Raw genomic sequence first — 18,030 nt, 5'->3', positions numbered from 1 at the left:
CTGGGCATGGCAAGGACCCTGCGTGGCACATCCCAGGACATGGCACAGCCCTGGGCATGGCAAGGACCCTGCGTGGCACATCCCAGGACATGGCACAGCCCTGGGCATGGCAAGGACCCTGCGTGGCACATCCCAGGAGCCGGCACAGCCCTGGGCATGGCAAAGACCCTGCGTGGCACATCCCAGGAGCCGGCACAGCCCTGGGCATGGCACGGTCCTGCTCCAGCACAGCCCTGGGGTGGCACAGCATCAGCTTGGCATAGTCCTGGGAATGGCAAGGTTTGGAGCACGGCACAGCCCTGGGCAAGGTACAGCCCTGGCATGGCACAGCCCTAGCATGGACCAGACCTGGGCACAGCAGAGCCCCAGCATGCAACAGCCCTGGGCATGGGATGGCATGGAGCCTGTTTGGCCCAGACCTGGACATGGCACAGACCCTGCGCAGCCCAGCCCAGGACATGGCACTGCCCTGGGCATAGCACAGATGCTGCACGGCACAGCCCTGGGCATGGTATGGCAGAAGACATGGCACAGCCCTGGGCCTGGCATGACCCAGGGCCTGGATGGCACAGCCCAGGACATAGCACAGCCCAGGACGTGGCACTGCCCTGGAGCATGGCACAGCCCAGGACATGGCCCAGCCCCTGCATGGCCCAGCCCTGGGCACTGCACAAGCCCCTAAAGTGCAGCACAACTCCATGGCCACGACACAGCCTTCCCCCACTGAAAGATGGCACAGAAAGCCCCATCCTGCCCTGTGGGGCTGGGTGCCCAGATCCCCCCGGGTGCGGGAGCCATGCACACCAACACTGAGTACTCCATGTTTAATGATTTAGTAGGGGCAGAGAGGGGAGGTGGGGGGGTGTATCAGGCAGGCACCGCAGTGCAGATCTTGCAAGGAGCCCCTGCTCCCTTCGCTGGCCTGCTCTGGGGGAAGCCCACCATATGGAGGGTCCTTCCTGGAGCCAGGGACTGAGCGTTGTCCTGGAGAGGCTGCAGAGGGGATGCACCAGTGGGGGACAAGGTGGCTGCCAGGAGCGGGCTGGGCCTGGGGGCGGAGGTGTGGTGGTCAGGCATCCTGAAAGGAGGAGAGGATGAGTGTGGCCTGATCCAGGTGTCTTGGGTCCACATCTGCTCTGGGGAAGGGGCACACACCTGGCAGACCACACTGACATCCTCAGTGTGGGTGCAGTCATGATACCCCCAGACACGGTGAGCGCAGTCCCTCAGGCTCCTCTCGTGACCTCTGCAGCGGACGTCGTCCAGCCAGATGGGCCCCTTGCCCGGGACAAAACGGGGCCAGTCCACCGGCAGGTGGGGCACGGTCTGCGCCACGCCACAGCCCAGCTCCCGGCACACCACCTCGGAGTTGACCGTGGTCCAGCCGTCGTCACACACAGTGCCCCAGGTCCTGTTGTGCCACACCTCCAGGCGCCCCGAACACTGCCCGGGGCCACTCACCAGCCTCAGCCGGAAGGGTTCTGTGTGGATAGCAGGGATCAAGCCAAGGCGCTGGATGGACCCGCTTGGAGAGATCCTCCCACACAGGCCCCGTGCGTGCTCACCATGGCACTCAACGCCTGCAAGCTGATCTGATGGGCAGGATTGCCCATGCCCCGGCTGGAGGATGCACTGCTCCAGGGCTGTCTCCTGCCCTATGCACTCCACCTGGCTCAGCGTTACGGGCAGCTGGCTGGGCGCGAAGGCGCTGCATTGCACAGGGACCCGCCGCGGCCGCCCGCAGCCCAGCTGCCGGCAGAGCACGCGGGATGCCAGCGGGTCCCAGCCGTGGCCGCACACGGTGCCCCATTGGCCATCATGGTAGACCTCCACATGCCCACTGCAGGGCGAGTGGCCGCCTGACAGCCGGACGAATGCCTCTGTGTTGGAGAAGAGACACAGGGACCTGGCCGTGTTCAAGTGTCCAAGCCATAGGCCCGTTGCACCATGCCTTGGCACACATCCCTGCCCATTGGGAGACCGTGGCCACCTGCACATGCTCAGCTCAGCCCGCCTGCCCAGCACAGCACCAGCCTGCCCAGCTCAGCCCCACTATGCCCAGCCTGCCCAGCTCAGCCCCACTATGCCCTGCACAGCCCCAGGTCAGCCCCACGCTGCCCAGCTCAGCCCTAGGCTGCCCAGCACTGCCCCAGGCTGCCCAGCACTGCTCCAGTCTGTCCAGCTTCACCCCCACCCACCCAGCAGAGCCCCAGTCTGCCCAGCTCAGCCCCAGTCTGCCCAGCACAGCACCAGCCTGACCAGCTCAGTGCCAGGCTGCCTAGCATAGCCCCAATCTGCCCAACTTGACCCCAGTCTGCCCAGCACTGCTTCAGTCTGCCCAGCTTCATCCCCACCCACCCAGCAGAGCCCCAGGCTGCCCAGCTCAGCCCCAGTCTGCCCAGCACAGCCCCAGGCTGCCCAGCTTGGCCCCAGCCTGCATTTGCCCATGTCCCAGCGCCTGCCACATCTTGCAGCCAGTGACTCTAGGGACACCCAAGAGTCACACTGGGAACACCCATGGGCACCCAGGGGACCCCCTACATACCAGATCCGGCGACAGCACTGCAACACAGAGCTGGGGGGAGAGAGGGAAGAGCTGGGAGTGGGACTGAGACAGCAGCACCTCACGCCATTGATACCCTGACACCCCACCACAAAGCCCACTGCACTCCAACACACCCCACAGACACCCTAACACCCACACAGCTACCTCCCCCCCACCCACATACAGTCCTCCCTGTACACACCCACAGCCTGCACTTGTCGGTGACAGCCTCATGCATAAAATCTCCCGTGCGGCATTGATAACCCCATACACGTGCGTACACACACACACACACACACACACACACACACACACACACACACACACACACAGCTCTGTAATCCGCCCCATCTGCACACCCAGCTCTGTACCCCCACGTGCCCACACACCCCTGCAATCCCCCCATGCACACATTCAGCTCTATAACCCTAATTTGCACACCCAGCTCTGTACCCTCTCATGTGCACACCCAGATCTCTAACCTCCCGCGTGCATACCCACGTTAGTACCCCCACATAGGCACAGCCAGCTCTGTACCTCACTTTGCACACCCACCTCCATAACCCTGTCATGTGCACACCCAGCTCTGTACCCCACCACGTGCGCGTCCATGCCTGTAAACCCCCATGGGCATAACCACCTCTGTAACCCTCATGTACACACCCAGCTCTCTAACCCCCCCACGCACACACACGCAGCTCTGTTAAACCCCTCACGGGCACACCGAACTTCGTACCCCAATTTGCACACCCACCTCGGTACCCCCCATGCGCACACCAACCTCTGTAGCTCTCATGTGCACACCCAGCTCTGTACCCCCCCCCATATGCACACCCAGCTCTGTACCCCCCCATCCCTGTCTTGCTGTGTCCCAGCCCCCTGCCCACCCCGGTGACCTGCGGTCCCTCACCCAGGCACAGCCCAAGGCTGTCCAGCCACCCCATGCCGCTTGCTGCCTGGGGGGAGCACCCCGGGCCACCCTTTTAAAGCGCCCATCCCAGTGAGGGGCAGGGCTGGGACGGCCCAGGGCCACAGGGCTGGGGACAGCTGGGAGCCCCTGGGCTGCTCACAGGGACCCAGATGGGGCCACGGATGCAAGCAGGACGCAACGGCATGTTCACCAGCTGTGGGCAAGCATCACCCCGCTCCTGCTGGCCATGGGCCCAGCATCGCCCAGCTCCCAGCTCGCCATCCCCCCCAGTTAAGGGTCAGGCCTGGGGGGCAGCTGAAGGGGGCTGGGGCAAGCTGAGGCGCCAGAGCCACCAGGGAGGAAGCGAAAGTGCCCAGGGAGGAAGGAGGAACTGCTGAGCAAGCTGGATGGGCGCCATGGATCCGGGAAGAGTCCCGTGGGGAGGGCAGTGTTTGGGAAAGGGGTCCTCATAGCAGTGACAGCCAGTGGCTGCAGAGCTGAGCAGAGGGGAGCAGAGACAGGTCCCCCAGACTGTGGGAACAGGACTCAAGGCACCAGAGTCCACAAACAGCATCGCCCTGGGGTGTTTCTTGTGCCCTCTCCATGCAACATTGTCCCAGTGGGTCCTGACACCTCTGTGCACCCGAGACCACCGTGCCCTACAGAGGCCACGCTCAGCCTTGGGCTGCCCTGAGGACACCGAGGTCCCAACTTCTCCTGACAGCCAGATCAGGAGATCAAGGACAGCCGGAAAGGCTGCCTAAAACAAGCAAGGCACAGCCCAATCCCACACTAAAGCAAGGGCCTGGGGAAACAAAACTAAGCAGACTGCAGCCATTAAGACAGGGGAAGATGGTAACGAGATAAGAGATGAAGATAAAGAGCAGGACTGAAGCCATCCAACCTGGATAAAGAGACAAAGGGCTTTGAGTAAATCCTAGCAACCCCCAAGATAAGGGAGAGGCCAGAGAGATAAACCATTCAAATGGCTGCATAAAAGGCAGATCCTGTCACAGGCTGGGAACACCCAGAAGACCCAAGGAGGACTGATGCCCTGCATCCCTTCTCCTTCATGTCATCCCAAGGGACTCCTTGGACTTCAGCGGTTGTCTGCTGGTATGGGAGTGTATGCAATCGGGGGCATTTCCCCTGAAAAGCCCCTTCCCCTCCTAAGCAGCTGAAGCCTCACTTGCTGCAGCCTCAGAGACACTCCAGAGAACCAGCCCTGTTTTATTTGACTTACAGCCAGGGTTTTGCAAGGGGCCCCGGGTGCCCAGAGCCACCCAGCATCCACCTGAGCCAGCTGCCCACGGATTCATGCTTGGGGGCCTGCCCACGGCATTGCCGAGGGGCACCTGGCCATCACCGCCCAAGAGCCGGAGGGGGCTCCCGGCGGCAGGGGGGAGGCCCTCGGCCCCGTGACCACAGGGAAAGGCCCCCCAGGAGGTGGCGGACGGAGCTGGACAGCTCTGCCAGGCTGCCGGCGATGGCCTCCAGGTGCTGGCTGCCCTGCCGCTGGGCGTGGGCAAGCTCCCGCAGCTCTCCGCGCAGCTCCCGCACCTCCTGGAGCAGGTCTTGCAGCTCGGGCGCAATGCAGGACACACAGCGCCCGGACCCCACCTGAGCCCTGTCTTGCTTTGCCACCGGGACCCCTGCTGCAGGGAGAGCTGGCGAGGTGACCTCCTGTGCCAGCGGAGCCAGATCTGTGGGGCAAGAAACAGAAATCTCTAAAGCACATCCTTAAAGAGATCCACCCTCCATCCCCCTCGAGATCCAGAACAGGGGGCTCAGAGTAGGGCCCAGCATCCCCCCTGGGAGCCCAGATACCCAAGTCCTTTGGGCTGCCTCCCAGCGCCCTTCCCTGCTTTGCCCCAGAGCCTGGGCCTCCCAGCTGGGTGCAGTCCTAGAGCTTGGGGTTTGCAGACAGGACCCCCCCCGCCGCCACTGCTCCCCCCGAGCCGTACCTGTGTGCATGGCCCCAGCCACCACGGGGTCTGTCGAGGTGCTGGCAGGATGGGTGCTGAAGGCCTCTGTGGGGTACTGGGTGGGTGCTGGCAGGCTCTGGGAGCTGGGGGTCTCTGTGGAGTGCTTGGAGGGAGCAGACTGTGTGGAAAGGCTGGAGGTGTCCATGGGGTGCTGGGTGGGTTCTGGGGGTCTCTGTGTGCTCAGGGGCTCTATGGGGGGCTGGGAGGCTGCTGGGGGTCTCTGGGTGCTAGGGATCTCTGTAGGGCGCTCGGAGGCAGCAGCATGTTTGTAAAGGCTGGGGCTTTCCATGTGGTGCTCCATGGGTACTGGAAATCTCTGAGTGTGGGGGTCTTTCATGGGGGGCAGGGTGGGTGCTGGGGGTCTCTGGATTCCGGGGGTCTCCATGGAGTGGTTGGAGGGGGCAGCATGTATGTAAGGGCTGGGGGTCTCCATGGGAGGCTCACTAGGTGCAGGTTCTGTCCAGGTGCTGGAGGTCTCCATGGGGTGCTGGGTGGGTTCTGGGGCTCTCTGTATGCTCAGGGGCTCTATGGGGGGCTGGGAGGCTGTTGGGGGTCTCTGGGTGCTAGGGATCTCTGTAGGGTGCTTGGAGGCAGCAGCATGTTTGTAAAGGCTGGGGCTTTCCATGTGGTGCTCCGTGGGTACTGGAGGTCTTTGAGTGTGGGGGTCTCTCATGGGGGGCGGGGTGGGTGCTGGGGGTCTCTGGATTCCGGGGGTCTCCATGGAGTGGTTAGAGGGGGTAGCATGTATGTAGGGGCTGGGAGTCTCCATGGCAGGCTCACTAGGTGCAGGTTCTGTCCAGGTGCTGGAGGTTTCCATGAGGTGCTGGGTGGGTGCTGGGGGGCTCTGGGGGCTGGGGGATGCTGTGGGGTGCTGGATGGGTGCTGGGGGGCTCTGAGTCCTGGGGGATGCTGTAGGGGCATCGGTGAATGCTGGGGTTCTCTTGGTGCTGGAGGTTGCTGTTGGGGTCTCTGTGGGTGCTGGGTGCCCCTGGATGCTGGGGGTCTCTGTGGGGGGCTGCATAGAGGTTGGCTGTGTCCAAGTGCTAGGGAGCTCTGCAGCTGGGCTCTGGGACAGCATAAGCTCTGTCTGGGTGCTGGGGGTCCCTGTGGGGTGCTGCGTGGGTGCTGGGAGTTCCTGTGAGGTGCTGAGGGTCCCTGTGGGGTGCTGAGAAAGGGCTGGGGGGCCCTGTGGACTGGGGGTCCCTGTGGTTCGCTGGGAAAGGTCATGCTGTGTCTGCATGCTGGGCGTTACCATGCGGTGCTGTGTGGCTGCCGTGTGGGTGCTGGGGGTCCCTGCGGGATGCTGGCTGGGTGTTGGGCAGCTCTGGGTGCTGGCGGTCCTGGTGGGGGGCTGGGTGGGTGCCTGAGGTCTTTGGTTGCTGGGGGTCCCTGTGGGATGCTGCATGGATGCTGGGGGGCTCTGGGTGCTGGGGGTCTTCATGGGGGATTGGGTGAATGCCTGGGGTCTTTGGGTGCTGGGCATCACCATGGGGTGCTGTGAGGGTGCTGGGGGTCTCTGGGTGGTAGGGATCCTGGTGGCGGGGTGGGTGGATGCCTGGGGTCTTCGGGTGCTGGGGATCACTGTGGGGTGCTGCAGGGGTGCTGGGAGGCTCTGGGTGCTAGGGGTCCCGGTGGGGTTCAGCGTGGGTGCTGGAAGGCTCTGGGTCCTGGGGATCCCTGTGGGAGGTGGGGTGGGTGCTGGGGGGCTCTGGATGCTGGGAGTCCCTGTGGGGCGCAGGAAGGGGGTGCTGGAGGCTGGACCCTGGTGGACTGCAAGGGCAAGGAGGTCTGCTGTCATCAGAGTTGGGTGCTGAGGCAGGTGGGCTGAGCGGGGCTCTGTTGGGTGAGCAGAGACCTCAGCAAGGCCAAGGTCCTGGTCAGCATCTGGGGAGGGAAGGGACACATAGGTCCGTGAGGCCCCCATGTCGTGGCCTCCAGCCCCACCCAAGCCGTCCTGCCCTGGGTGTTGGGTGAAAAGCATGCATGCTTGGCCCAGGATCTGATACAGGAGGCACCCAAAGTTGCACAGAGCACAGAGCTGCACATGCCTGAGCCCTGCAGCATGGCAGGGCCACCACATCCACCCAGCCCCGTGGCAACTGCCCAGCCCACCCTGAGACCCATCTGACCTCCCTCCATCATCTCTCCCCTCCTGTCTGTCCCTCTCTCCATCCATCGTCTACTCCTCTTTTACCCATCCTTGTCCTTAAAAGCCTTCCACGCAACACTGGCCTGTCATCCTGCCCCCTTGTAGTCAGTCATCCATCTCTTTCTCCTCCTTGCTTCCCATTGTCCATCCTTCCATGCATCCTTCTTTCCCCTGTCCCCTCTTCCTTGCTCTCCATCTACTTGTCCATTCACGTCTGCTCATCCCCTCCTCCTTGCTGTCAGTCCATCCATTCCTCCATCCTTCCCTCCTCCTCAGTCTCCACCCAGCCATCTCTCCTCACTGGCTGGCCTCCTGGTTATTCATCCATTCATTCATTGATTCATTCATTCCTCCATCCACCCCTTCCTCCTCATGTGTACTTCTGTCTACCCACCCATCCTTGCTCCTTGCCGTCCATACATCCATCCAGCCCTGCTCTGCTGTCTGTTTGGCCATATCTTTGTTCATCCTTCCTTCCCTCTTTCTTTCTGTCCATCTGGCCATCCATCTGATCCTTTTCCTTGCTGAGTCATCCATTCTTCCATCAATCCTTCCTTTCTTTCCATCCACCCATCATCCCTCCCTCCACCTCACTCTCCATTCAAACAGCCTCCTTCTGTCCATTCTCTATCTAACCACGCATATTCCTTGCTGTCCTTCCATCCACCCCCCATCCCTCTCACACTTCACCCATCTTCTTCCTAAAAATTTTTTCCAAGATTTTGCAGCCCTGTTTAGTACCTTCTGGACTCAGTTTGGCTGCAGGACTTGTGCTCTGCATGGTACCACCTGGACCCACTTCTGTTGCAGGATATGTGCTCCATGGGGTACTGTCTGGATCCAGCCCTGCTGCAGGATATGTGCTCCACAAGGTACCATCTGGACCCACTTCTGCTGCAGGATGTTTGCTCCAAGTAGTATCACCTGGAGCCAAATCTGCTGTAGGATGTACGCTCTGTGTGGTTTCATCTGGATGCAGTTCTGCTGCAAAATGTGTGCTCTGCACAGTACCACCTGTACCAAGTTCTGCTGCAGGATATGTGCTCTGCATAGTATCATCTGGACCCAGTTCTGCTGCAGGATGTATGCTCCGTGTGGTACCATCTGGATGGAGCTCTGCTGCAGGATGTGTGCTCCATGTGGTGCCATCTGGACCCAGTTCTGCTGCAGGATGTATGCTCCGTGTGGTACCATCTGGATGGAGCTCTGCTGCAGGATGTGTGCTCCATGTGGTGCCATCTGGACCCTGTTCTGCTGCAGGATGTGTGCTCCACGTGGTACCATCTGGACTTGGTTCTACTGCAGGACGTGTGCTCTGCGTGATATCATCTGGATCTGGTACTACCGAGTCTGGACCCAGTACTACTGAAGGATGTGTGCTCCATGTGTTATCATCTGGACCCAGTTCTACTGCAGGAGGTGTGCTCTGCATGATATCGTGTGGACCTGGTACTACTGAGTCTGGATCCGGTACTACTGAAGGACGGGTGCTCTGTGTGGCATCATCTGGACCTAGTTCTGCTAAGTTCTGGTTACTCCATGGAATAGTGCCTACATCCCATTCAGGGAGGGGCTGGATGCCCCCAGTTTCAGCTGGACCCAGTCCTGCTGGAAGCAACACGGTGTGGGCTGAGTCCTGTCCAGCTCTGGGCCTGGTGCTTGTTGTGGTACCAGCCAGATCCTGCTCTGCTTTGGGTTGGGTGGTACCAGTGGGATCCTGTCCTGATGGATGCTGAGTGATTTGTATGGCAACTGCAAGATCCTGCCCTGGTTGGGGTTGGGTGGTACCAACAAGATCCTGTCCTGTTGGGTGCCAGGTGCTCTCAGTGGTACCAACTGGATCCCGTCCTGCTTTGGGCTTAATGTTTTGGGTGGCATCAACGGGATCCTGTTCTGTTGGGTGCTGGGTGCTCTGGGTTGCACCAACTGAATCCTGTCCTGTTTTGGGCTTAGAGCTCTGTGTGGTCCGACCCAAACCCTGTCCTGATGGGCTCCTGGTGGTCTGGACGGCACCTGCTGCATTCTGCCTTGCTTTAGGCCGGGTGATCCATATGACACCAACTGGATCCCGTCCTGCTTTGGGCTTAATATTTTGGGTGGCATCAATGGGATCCTGTCCTGTTGGGTGCTGGGTGCTCTGGATTGCACCAACTGAATCCTGTCCTGTTTTGGGCTTAGAGCTCTGTGTGGTCCGACCCAAACCCTGTCCTGATGGGCTCCTGGTGGTCTGAATGGCACCTGCTGCATTCTGCCTTGCTTTAGGCCGGGTGATCCGTATGACACCAACTGGATCCCGCCCTGCTTTGGGCTTAATATTTTGGGTGGCATCAACGGGATCCTGTCCTGTTGGGTGCTGGGTGCTCTGGATTGCACCAACTGAATCCTGTCCTGTTTTGGGCTTAGAGCTCTGTGTGGTCCGACCCAGACCCTGTCCTGATGGGCTCCTGGTGGTCTGGATGGCACCTGTTGCATTCTGCCTTGCTTTAGGCCGGGTGATCCGTATGACACCAACTGGATCCCGCCCTGCTTTGGGCTTAATATTTTGGGTGGCATCAATGGGATCCTGTCCTGTTGGGTGCTGGGTGCTCTGGGTTGCACCAACTGAATCCTGTCCTGTTTTGGGCTTAGAGCTCTGTGTGGTCCGACCCAAACCCTGTCCTGATGGGCTCCTGGTGGTCTGGATGGCACCTGTTGCATTCTGCCTTGCTTTAGGCCGGGTGATCCGTATGACACCAACTGGATACCGCCCTGCTTTGGGCCGGCTGATGTGGATGGTGCCTACTGGATCCTGTCCTGCCTTGGACCTGTTGGTGCCAGCTGGAGCCCATCCTGCTTTGGACCTGGTGGCACCAGCTGGATCCCGTCCTGCTTTGGACCTGTTGGTGCCAGCTGGATCCCATCCTGCTTTGGACCTGGTGGTGCCACCTGGATCCCGTCCTGACTTGGGCTTGGTGCTCTGGATGACACCAGCTGGATCCTGTTCTGCTTTGAGTCGTGTGATCCTGATGATACTGACTGGATCCCGCCTGCCTTTTCCCTGGGTGGTGCCAACCTGATCCCGTCCTGCAGGGTGCTGGGCACTCGGGGTGGTACCAGTTGCATCCCATCCTGCTGGCTGCTGGGTGCGCAGAGTGGTGCTGGACGGACCCTGTCCTGCAGGGCGCTGGGTGCTCAGGGTGCTGCTGGTTGGCGGTGGGGTCCCCAGTGCTGACGGCAGGACCCTTTGCCCTGCAGCAGAGAGAGGGCAGCTCAGCCCTTGCCCTGGCCTGCACAGCCCTGGGACCTCTCCATCCCGACCACCTGCACTCGGAGGCCCCACGCCTGCCCCCGAGGCGATGCTCCTACCAGGAGCCCTTCAGCACATGGGGTCCCTGCTTTTCTGCATCCTCACCAGCCCCGCTTTCAGCCTCTCAGGGCCCCTTGCAACCCACCTCTGTGCAGGGACCCTCGGACTCCGGGGACGGAGAGCTGGGGGCACCCAGGACCACAGGCTGGGGCAGGGGCATCGCTAGAGGACAGGGACTGTGGGACGTGGGGAGTTCCCCCAAAGCCTACTAGCCCCCCAGGAGTCTCTGCTGGGGTCCCTGCTGTGACAGCACCAAGAGGGTCCCTGAACTAAGCTTGCTGCCCTGGGACAACCCCACCTTCACACACCGCAGCCGCGTCCTCGTGGTGGTTGCAGTTGTGCCTGCCCCAGGGCTCCGCCGGGCACCGCCGCAGTGCAGGCTCCGTCCCCACGCAGTTCACCTCGTCCAGCCAGATGGGACCAGTGCCCGGGCCATACTGGGCCCTGCCAGGGCTCTCCAGGGCTGCCCCACATCCTAGCTCCCGGCAGACGACTGTGGCGGCCGCCAGGTTCCAGCCGTCATCACACACGGTCCCCCAGCGCCCGGCGTGCAGCACCTCCACGCGCCCCGCGCATCGCCCGGGACCCCCAGCCAGACGGAGCTGGACTGGCCCTGCAAGACCACGTGCATCATGTCACCACCGGGCAGGGGGTTGTGTCACCCTCCAGCTCCCAGCTGCCTTGTATGGGGCAACGGGCACCACACAGGGACCTCCAGCCCAGTCCGCCTACCCTTCCGGGCTGTCCCTGCCACGGCTGTCTTGGAAGAGCTGATCACGGCTGTCTTGGAAGAGCCAGGGACGTGGACCTGTGTCTTCTTGCGTGGCACAGCTGAGGATGGGATCCACGGCGGCTTTATCGGTGGCTGGTGGGGTGTGGGCTCTGCAGGCCGTACGTCCAGGGCCTTCAGCTCGTCTGCGTGCATAGGAGACCGGAGTGAACCCTAATCCTCACGTCCTGCACGTACACTGCACCCGCACTGAACACGCTGCACCCTGCTCGTGCATGCACCTCACCCCGTGCCCTGTACACGCGCTGCACTCTGCCCATACACACTGCACACACACTGCGCACACACTGCGCGCTAATCCTGCTGCTTGCAGCACAGCTGCACTGCACCCTCCCATCTGCACGCTCACGCTGTCTGCAAATTGGCCACAACGGCTCCAAGCCCATGCACTCGCGCTGGGCTCACTACACAGCTGTGTGACCTACGCGCCCACCGCATAGACACTGCATGGACACCGCCATTTGCACAAGCACTGCATGCACTGCACACAGACTGGGAGTGTGCAAGGACGTGTGTGCTTTGCACAGGCACTGTGCGCTGCAAGGGGTCTGTGTGTGCGCACACACACCCGCACGGTTCCCAACCCTCTCCCACCCCGTGCTCTGCCTCTCTGGAGCAGGTACCTGCGCAGACCACCGCCGCGTCCTCGCGGTGCTGGCAGTCGGTGATGCCCCACGGGGCAGCCGGGCACTGCAGCAAGGCTGACTCGTTCCCTCGGCACCGCACGTTGTCCAGCCAGATGGGGCCGGAGCCCTCACCAAAAAAGGCCGCTCCGGGCGCTGAGAGCGGCGCCCCGCAGCCCAGCTCCCGGCACACTACGGCTGCATCCGGCAGCCCCCACATGTCGTCGCACACGGTGCCCCAGAGGCCCTCGTGGAAGACCTCCAGCCGACCAGCGCAGCGGCCCTCGGCACCCATCAGCCTCAGCATGGGGCCGCCTGGGAGAGAGGCCGGGGTCAGCCCCCGGGGCACATGCGTTGGGGTGCTCATAGGGTGCATGTCCAGGGAGGTGACAGGGGGTTATTTGGGCAGAGGGACACGCACGGGTGCAAGGGGGCAGGAGGCACAGGGCAGAGGGATGCATGGTGGGGTCGTGCAAGCAGGGTGGGTGGTGAGGGGTGCAGGGGGCAGTGCAGATCCTGGGGCAGGGGGGTACTTGTGCACACTGTACCAGTGCACACCCCATACCCTGCACTTACCATACCTGTGCATGCTGTACCTGTGCACACCATTCCCGTGCAAAACTTCGCTGCACACACCATGCCTGCACACACTGTACGTGGGTACATTGCATTTGCGCACACCCCACCAGTGCCACGCACACCCCGTACCCTGCATTTGCCCTGCCTGTTCTCACTGGACCCATGCGTGCTGTGCCTGTGCACACTGGACACCCACACACCGTACCTGTGCATACTGTGCTTGTGCACGCTGTACTTGGACACACTGTACCTGTGCAGGCCATACATGTGCATGCTGCCCCTATGCATGCTCTGCTTGTGCGCGCTGTATCCACAAACACTGTACCTCTGCAGGCTGTACTTGTGCAGACTGTACCCGTGCAGGCTGTACTTGTGCACACCGTACCCATGCACGCCGTACCTGCGAAGGGTGCCCCTGCGCAGCTCGTACCTGTGCACACCACGCTGGCGTCCTCCTCGTGATTGCAGTTGTTCTGGCCCCAGGGCCGTGCCCGGCACTGTCCCAGCGTCGTCTCCTCCCCGCTGCAGCCCATGTCGTCCAGCCAGATGGGCCCGGTGCCGGGGCCAAAGTGGGCGCCGCGGGGGGCCTCCAGCGCCGTGCCGCAGCCCAGCTCCCGGCACACCACGGCCCCGTCCGGCAGCCCCCAGTCGTCGTCGCACACGGTGCCCCAGCGGCCCTCGTGCCACACCTCCACGCGCCCCGCGCACCGGCTGGTGCCCCCGGCCAGCCGCACCGCCGTGCCACCTGCAAGGTGCCCTGCGCGTCACCGCCAGTGGCTCCCACCCCACCGGGGGTGCACAGAGCCCAGTGGGGCAGGAGGGCGTCCCGATGGCACGTCGGTGCCCAACTCACCCGGCGGCGGAGTGACGAAGCCCGGAGCGGGGATGGCAGCGGTTGGCACGTGGCCGCGACATGGCGTCGGGGGCAAGGAGGGCTCTGCAGTGCTGAGGGGCTGGAAGGGGTGAGCTGTGGGGAGAGGTGGTGAGTATGGGGGGGGCTCCCCAGTTTGTGACCCCCTGGCTGGGGCCAGCAGCAGGAGGGGTGATGCCGGGTGCCCTCCCGGTGCTGCCCACCTGAGCACACGGCGCTGGCATCTTCCTCGTGGGCGCAGACGTGCTTGCGCCAGCCGCGGTGCCGGCACAGCTCGAGGCGCTCCTCGGTGCCCCGGCACCGCAGCCCGTTGAGCCAGATGGGGCCCGAGCCCTCCCCGAACCAGGCGCCCGTCGGGGCGGAGAGGGCCGTGCCGCAGCCCAGCTCCCGGCACACCACGGCGGCATCCGGCAGCTCCCAGTCGTCGTCGCACACAGTGCCCCAGCGGCCCTCGTGCCGCACCTCCACGCGCCCCGCGCACCGGCTGGGGCCCCCGGCCAGCCGCACCGTGAATGTCCCTGGGGGATGGCACAGCGCTCAGGCACCAGGGCCTGCTAGGACCGCTGTGCACACTGGGACCCACTGGGACCTGCTGGGACCATTGCACACACTGGGACCCACCGGGATGCACTGGGACCATTGTGCACATTGGGACGTGCTGGGAACCCTACCTGCTATGGGGACCGCTGCACGCACTGGGACTTTAGGGGACCTGCTGGGATGTGCTGGGACCTCTGCACATGCTGGGACCCACTGAGATCCTTTGTGCACACTGGGACCCACTGGAAGCCCTTGCACACACTGGGATGTCTGGGTCCTGCTAGGAACTCTGCATGTTCTGGGATCCACTGGGACCTGATGAGATCCCCTGCACACCCCGGGATCCACTGGGACCTGCTGGCATCCACTGGGAGCCTCTGCACACTCTGGGACCCACTGGGATCCACTGGGAGCCTCTGCACACACCAGGACCCACTGGGATCCACTGGGAGTCTCTGTGCACCCTGGGACCCACTTGGACCTGTTGGGATTCCTTGCACATGCCGGGACCTACTGGGATCCTTTGCTTGTGCTGGGAACAGCTGAAATCTATTGGGAGTCCCCGAACCCACTGGAACCCACTGGGAGCCCCTGAAGATGCTGGGATCTCCCCCATACCAGGGCTAACTGGGACCTGCAGGCCCTAAGACCCCCATCCCACATGCAGGGCCCCCCTACAGTGACAGACCCCCCAGGCACACAGGGTCCCCCAACCCATGCAGCCCCCCCAGGCCCTGACGGGGTGCCACCCCCACGGTGCCAGTGTCTAGCCCCCCCGGCCCATGGGAGTACCTGCTCCGCGGAGTCCCAGGAGCCACGCTGCAGGCGGAAGAGAGAGGATGAGTGGAGGGGGCTCAGGCGTCCGGGTACCTGCCCCCAGGCTCCCGGAGCCAGGGGATGCCGTGTGTCTGCAGGTCTCTGCTGCGGCACTGAGCACCATGGCCCACAGAGCCCAGTGGCTTTCCCAGTGTCCCTCGCCCTGCCCGGTGCTCTTCCCAGCACCCAGCATGGCCCACAGAGGTGTTCCCAGTGCCCCCCACCCTGCCCAGCACCCACTGCTCTTCCCAGTGCCCAGTGCCTTTCCCAGTGCCCAGCACAGCCCATGGTGTCCAGTAGCCCTTCCCAGTGCCTTCCCAGTGCCCTGCAGAGCCCATGGTGCCCCATGCCCTTCCCCATGCCCAGCCCCCACTGCAGTGGTCAGGGGCCCTAAGTGGGTGCAGGGCCCCTTCGCAGTGTCCTCTGCATTGCCCGGTGTCCCCTGCAACGTCCAGTGCCTTCTGCATGCCCACGGTGCCCCCCTGCAGCACCTGCCGCGGTGCCCAGTGTCCCCATGCAGTGCCCGCCACCTCACGGTGCTCTGCCCCTGCAGTGCCCAGTGTCCTCAGTCTGTGCCACCCCTTAGCGCTGTGCCCCACTGCCCATGCAGTGCCCAGGCCATTTGCAGTGCCCCTGCAGTGCCCAGCGCAGTATTTCTCCCCGTTGCGGTGCCCAGTGCCACGTGCAGCCCCCCGGCAGTGCCTGGTGCAGTGCCTAGGCCGCTTGCAGTGCCCTCTGAGGGGCTCGACATCCCTCCAGTGGCCCCAGTGTTCCCAGAGCACCGCCCTTCCCTTCTCCAGTGCCCCTGCAGTGCCCGGGCCACGTGCAGCATTCAGCCCGCCTGCAGCGCCCAGCATAGTGCCCTCCCCTTGCCCCGCTCTGCCCGACGCCCTGCCCCGTGCAGTGTCTGTGCAGTGCCCGCTGCAGCGCCCACACAGTGTCCCCCCCCCCCCCCGCAGTGCCGGTGCAATGCTCAGGCCTCATGCAGCACCCAGCAGAGCAGGATGCGGCCGTGCCCTGTGCCCGGGGCTGGCACTCACCGAGGAGCAGCAGGGTCGGGGGCATGGCGGGCAGCGGGTGCCGGGCGAGGGGTGAGGGGCTCCAGGCGCCAGCGCTGCAAAGAGGGGAGGGCGGATGGGGCCGCGCAGCCGGCCCGGCGGCTGGGCCAAGGATGACTCAATGCGTCCGGCGGAGCCGTTCCCGGGGAGTGTGGGGACACGGCGCCGCTCGCCCCCCCATGCACGGGGCCAGGCTGGCTGCGGGGTAGGGTGCAATGCGATCTGGGGGGTGCACGGACCCCTGGGTGCCCCCATCCCCGGGGATCCCCGGGCGCAGCATCCTCCCTCCGGCCCCGGCCTGGCCCCGGCCTGGGCAGGCGAGGGTTAAGGCTGGAGGAGCTGGGCGCCACGCGCAGCCCCGACACCCCGGGGACACACGTGCAGCTGCGCGCAGGCGCCCACGCGCCCGGCGGTGCACGGGGGCAGAGGCGCCCGCCCCGCCCTTGCACGGCCACGCGTGCACGGCCACCTCCGTTGCACGGCCACTCATGCACACGCAGCCCCTGGCCTTGCACGCGCCCGTGCACGCACGCGCGCCGCCGTTGCATGGCCGGCCACGTGCACACACGCCCTGCCGCGGCGCGGCCGCACGTGCGCGGTCACACGGCCTGTCACTGCACGCGCGCACGTGCACACACGCACGCCTGCCCCGCTGCTACGTGTCTGTCCCCCCCCGGCCATTGCACGGCCGTCACACGCAGCCACATGTGCACACACGCACGCCTGCCCCGCTGTTACGTGTCTGTCCACCCCCCCGGCCATTGCACGGCCATCACACGCAGCCGCACGTGCACACGCGCATGCCGGCCCTGCTGCTGCACGTCACACGTGTCCCCCCCGCCCCGTTGCACGGCCGTCACACGCAGCCACACGTGCACACGCGCATGCCGGCCCTGCTGCTGCAGGTCACACGTGTCCCCCCCGCCCCGTTGCACGGCCGTCACACGCAGCCACACGTGCACACACGCACGCCTGCCCCGCTGCTACGTGTCTGTCCCCCCCCCCGGCCATTGCACGGCCATCACATGCAGCCACACGTGCACACGCGCACGCCTGCCCCGCTGCTACGTGTCTGTCCCCCCCCCCGGCCATTGCACGGCCATCACACGCAGCCGCACGTGCACACGCGCATGCCGGCCCTGCTGCTGCAGGTCACACGTGTCCCCCCCCGCCCTGTTGCACGGCCGTCACACGCAGCCGCACGTGCACACGCGCATGCCGGCCCTGCTGCTGCACGTCACACGTGTCCCCCCCGCCCCGTTGCACGGCCGTCACACGCAGCCACACGTGCACACGCGCATGCCGGCCCTGCTGCTGCACGTCACACGTGTCCCCCCCGCCCCGTTGCACGGCCGTCACACGCAGCCACACGTGCACACGCGCATGCCGGCCCTGCTGCTGCAGGTCACACGTGTCCCCCCCCGCCCTGTTGCACGGCCGTCACACGCAGCCGCACGTGCACACGCGCATGCCGGCCCTGCTGCTGCACGTCACACGTGTCCCCCCCGCCCCGTTGCACGGCCGTCACACGCAGCCACACGTGCACACGCGCATGCCGGCCCTGCTGCTACACGTCACACGTGTCCCCCCCGCCCCGTTGCACGGCCGTCACACGCAGCCGCACGTGCACACACGCACGCCTGCCCCGCTGCTAGGAGGTCGCAGGGTGATACTGGGGGAGCAGTGGGGCAATACTGGGGGGCATAAGGCCGTACTGGGGGGGAGCAGTGGAGCTGTCCCCTGGGGTCAGCAGAGCCATATGGAGGGGGACATTGGGGACATACTGGGGGCATCAGGGGGACCATGCTGGGAATCATA

At 64.1% G+C, this 18,030-nt stretch overlaps 1 protein-coding gene across 1 annotated transcript; it reads right to left on the bottom strand.

The window, feature by feature from the left end:
• Nucleotides 1–809: 809 nt before the first annotated feature.
• LOC112995262 (soluble scavenger receptor cysteine-rich domain-containing protein SSC5D-like) lies at nucleotides 810–16,623 on the bottom strand. Its single transcript, XM_064499548.1, has 16 exons — nucleotides 16,195–16,623; nucleotides 15,131–15,157; nucleotides 14,002–14,316; nucleotides 13,781–13,894; nucleotides 13,358–13,672; nucleotides 12,349–12,663; nucleotides 11,668–11,850; nucleotides 11,234–11,548; nucleotides 8,331–10,817; nucleotides 5,420–7,324; nucleotides 4,821–5,158; nucleotides 3,456–3,525; nucleotides 2,546–2,575; nucleotides 1,566–1,880; nucleotides 1,156–1,481; nucleotides 810–1,078 (listed from the first exon to the last, which is right to left on the bottom strand). Exons 1-16 carry the CDS (start codon nucleotides 16,217–16,219, stop codon nucleotides 1,070–1,072), a joined length of 7,089 nt encoding a protein of 2,362 aa, XP_064355618.1. The 5' UTR covers nucleotides 16,220–16,623; the 3' UTR covers nucleotides 810–1,069.
• Nucleotides 16,624–18,030: the final 1,407 nt, after the last annotated feature.

Source organism: Dromaius novaehollandiae, chromosome 31 (genome assembly GCF_036370855.1).
Source record: "Dromaius novaehollandiae isolate bDroNov1 chromosome 31, bDroNov1.hap1, whole genome shotgun sequence".
NCBI classification, from domain to species: Eukaryota; Metazoa; Chordata; class Aves; order Casuariiformes; family Dromaiidae; genus Dromaius; species Dromaius novaehollandiae.
The sequence above is the reverse complement of the archived record's forward strand: the minus strand, read 5'-3'. Positions and strand labels throughout refer to the sequence as shown.

What these genes read in the sequence shown, in the direction of transcription:
- LOC112995262 (XM_064499548.1), bottom strand. Translation starts at nt 16,219, where the DNA reads ATGCCCCCGACCCTGCTGCTCCTCG. An exon ending in CCTGGGACTCCGCGGAGCAG is followed by an intron (nt 14,317 to 15,130) that starts GTACTCCCATGG and finishes GCCATCCCCCAG; the next exon opens with GGACATTCACGGTGCGGCTG. An exon ending in TGCAGGCGTTGAGTGCCATG is followed by an intron (nt 1,482 to 1,565) that starts GTGAGCACGCAC and finishes CTATCCACACAG; the next exon opens with AACCCTTCCGGCTGAGGCTG.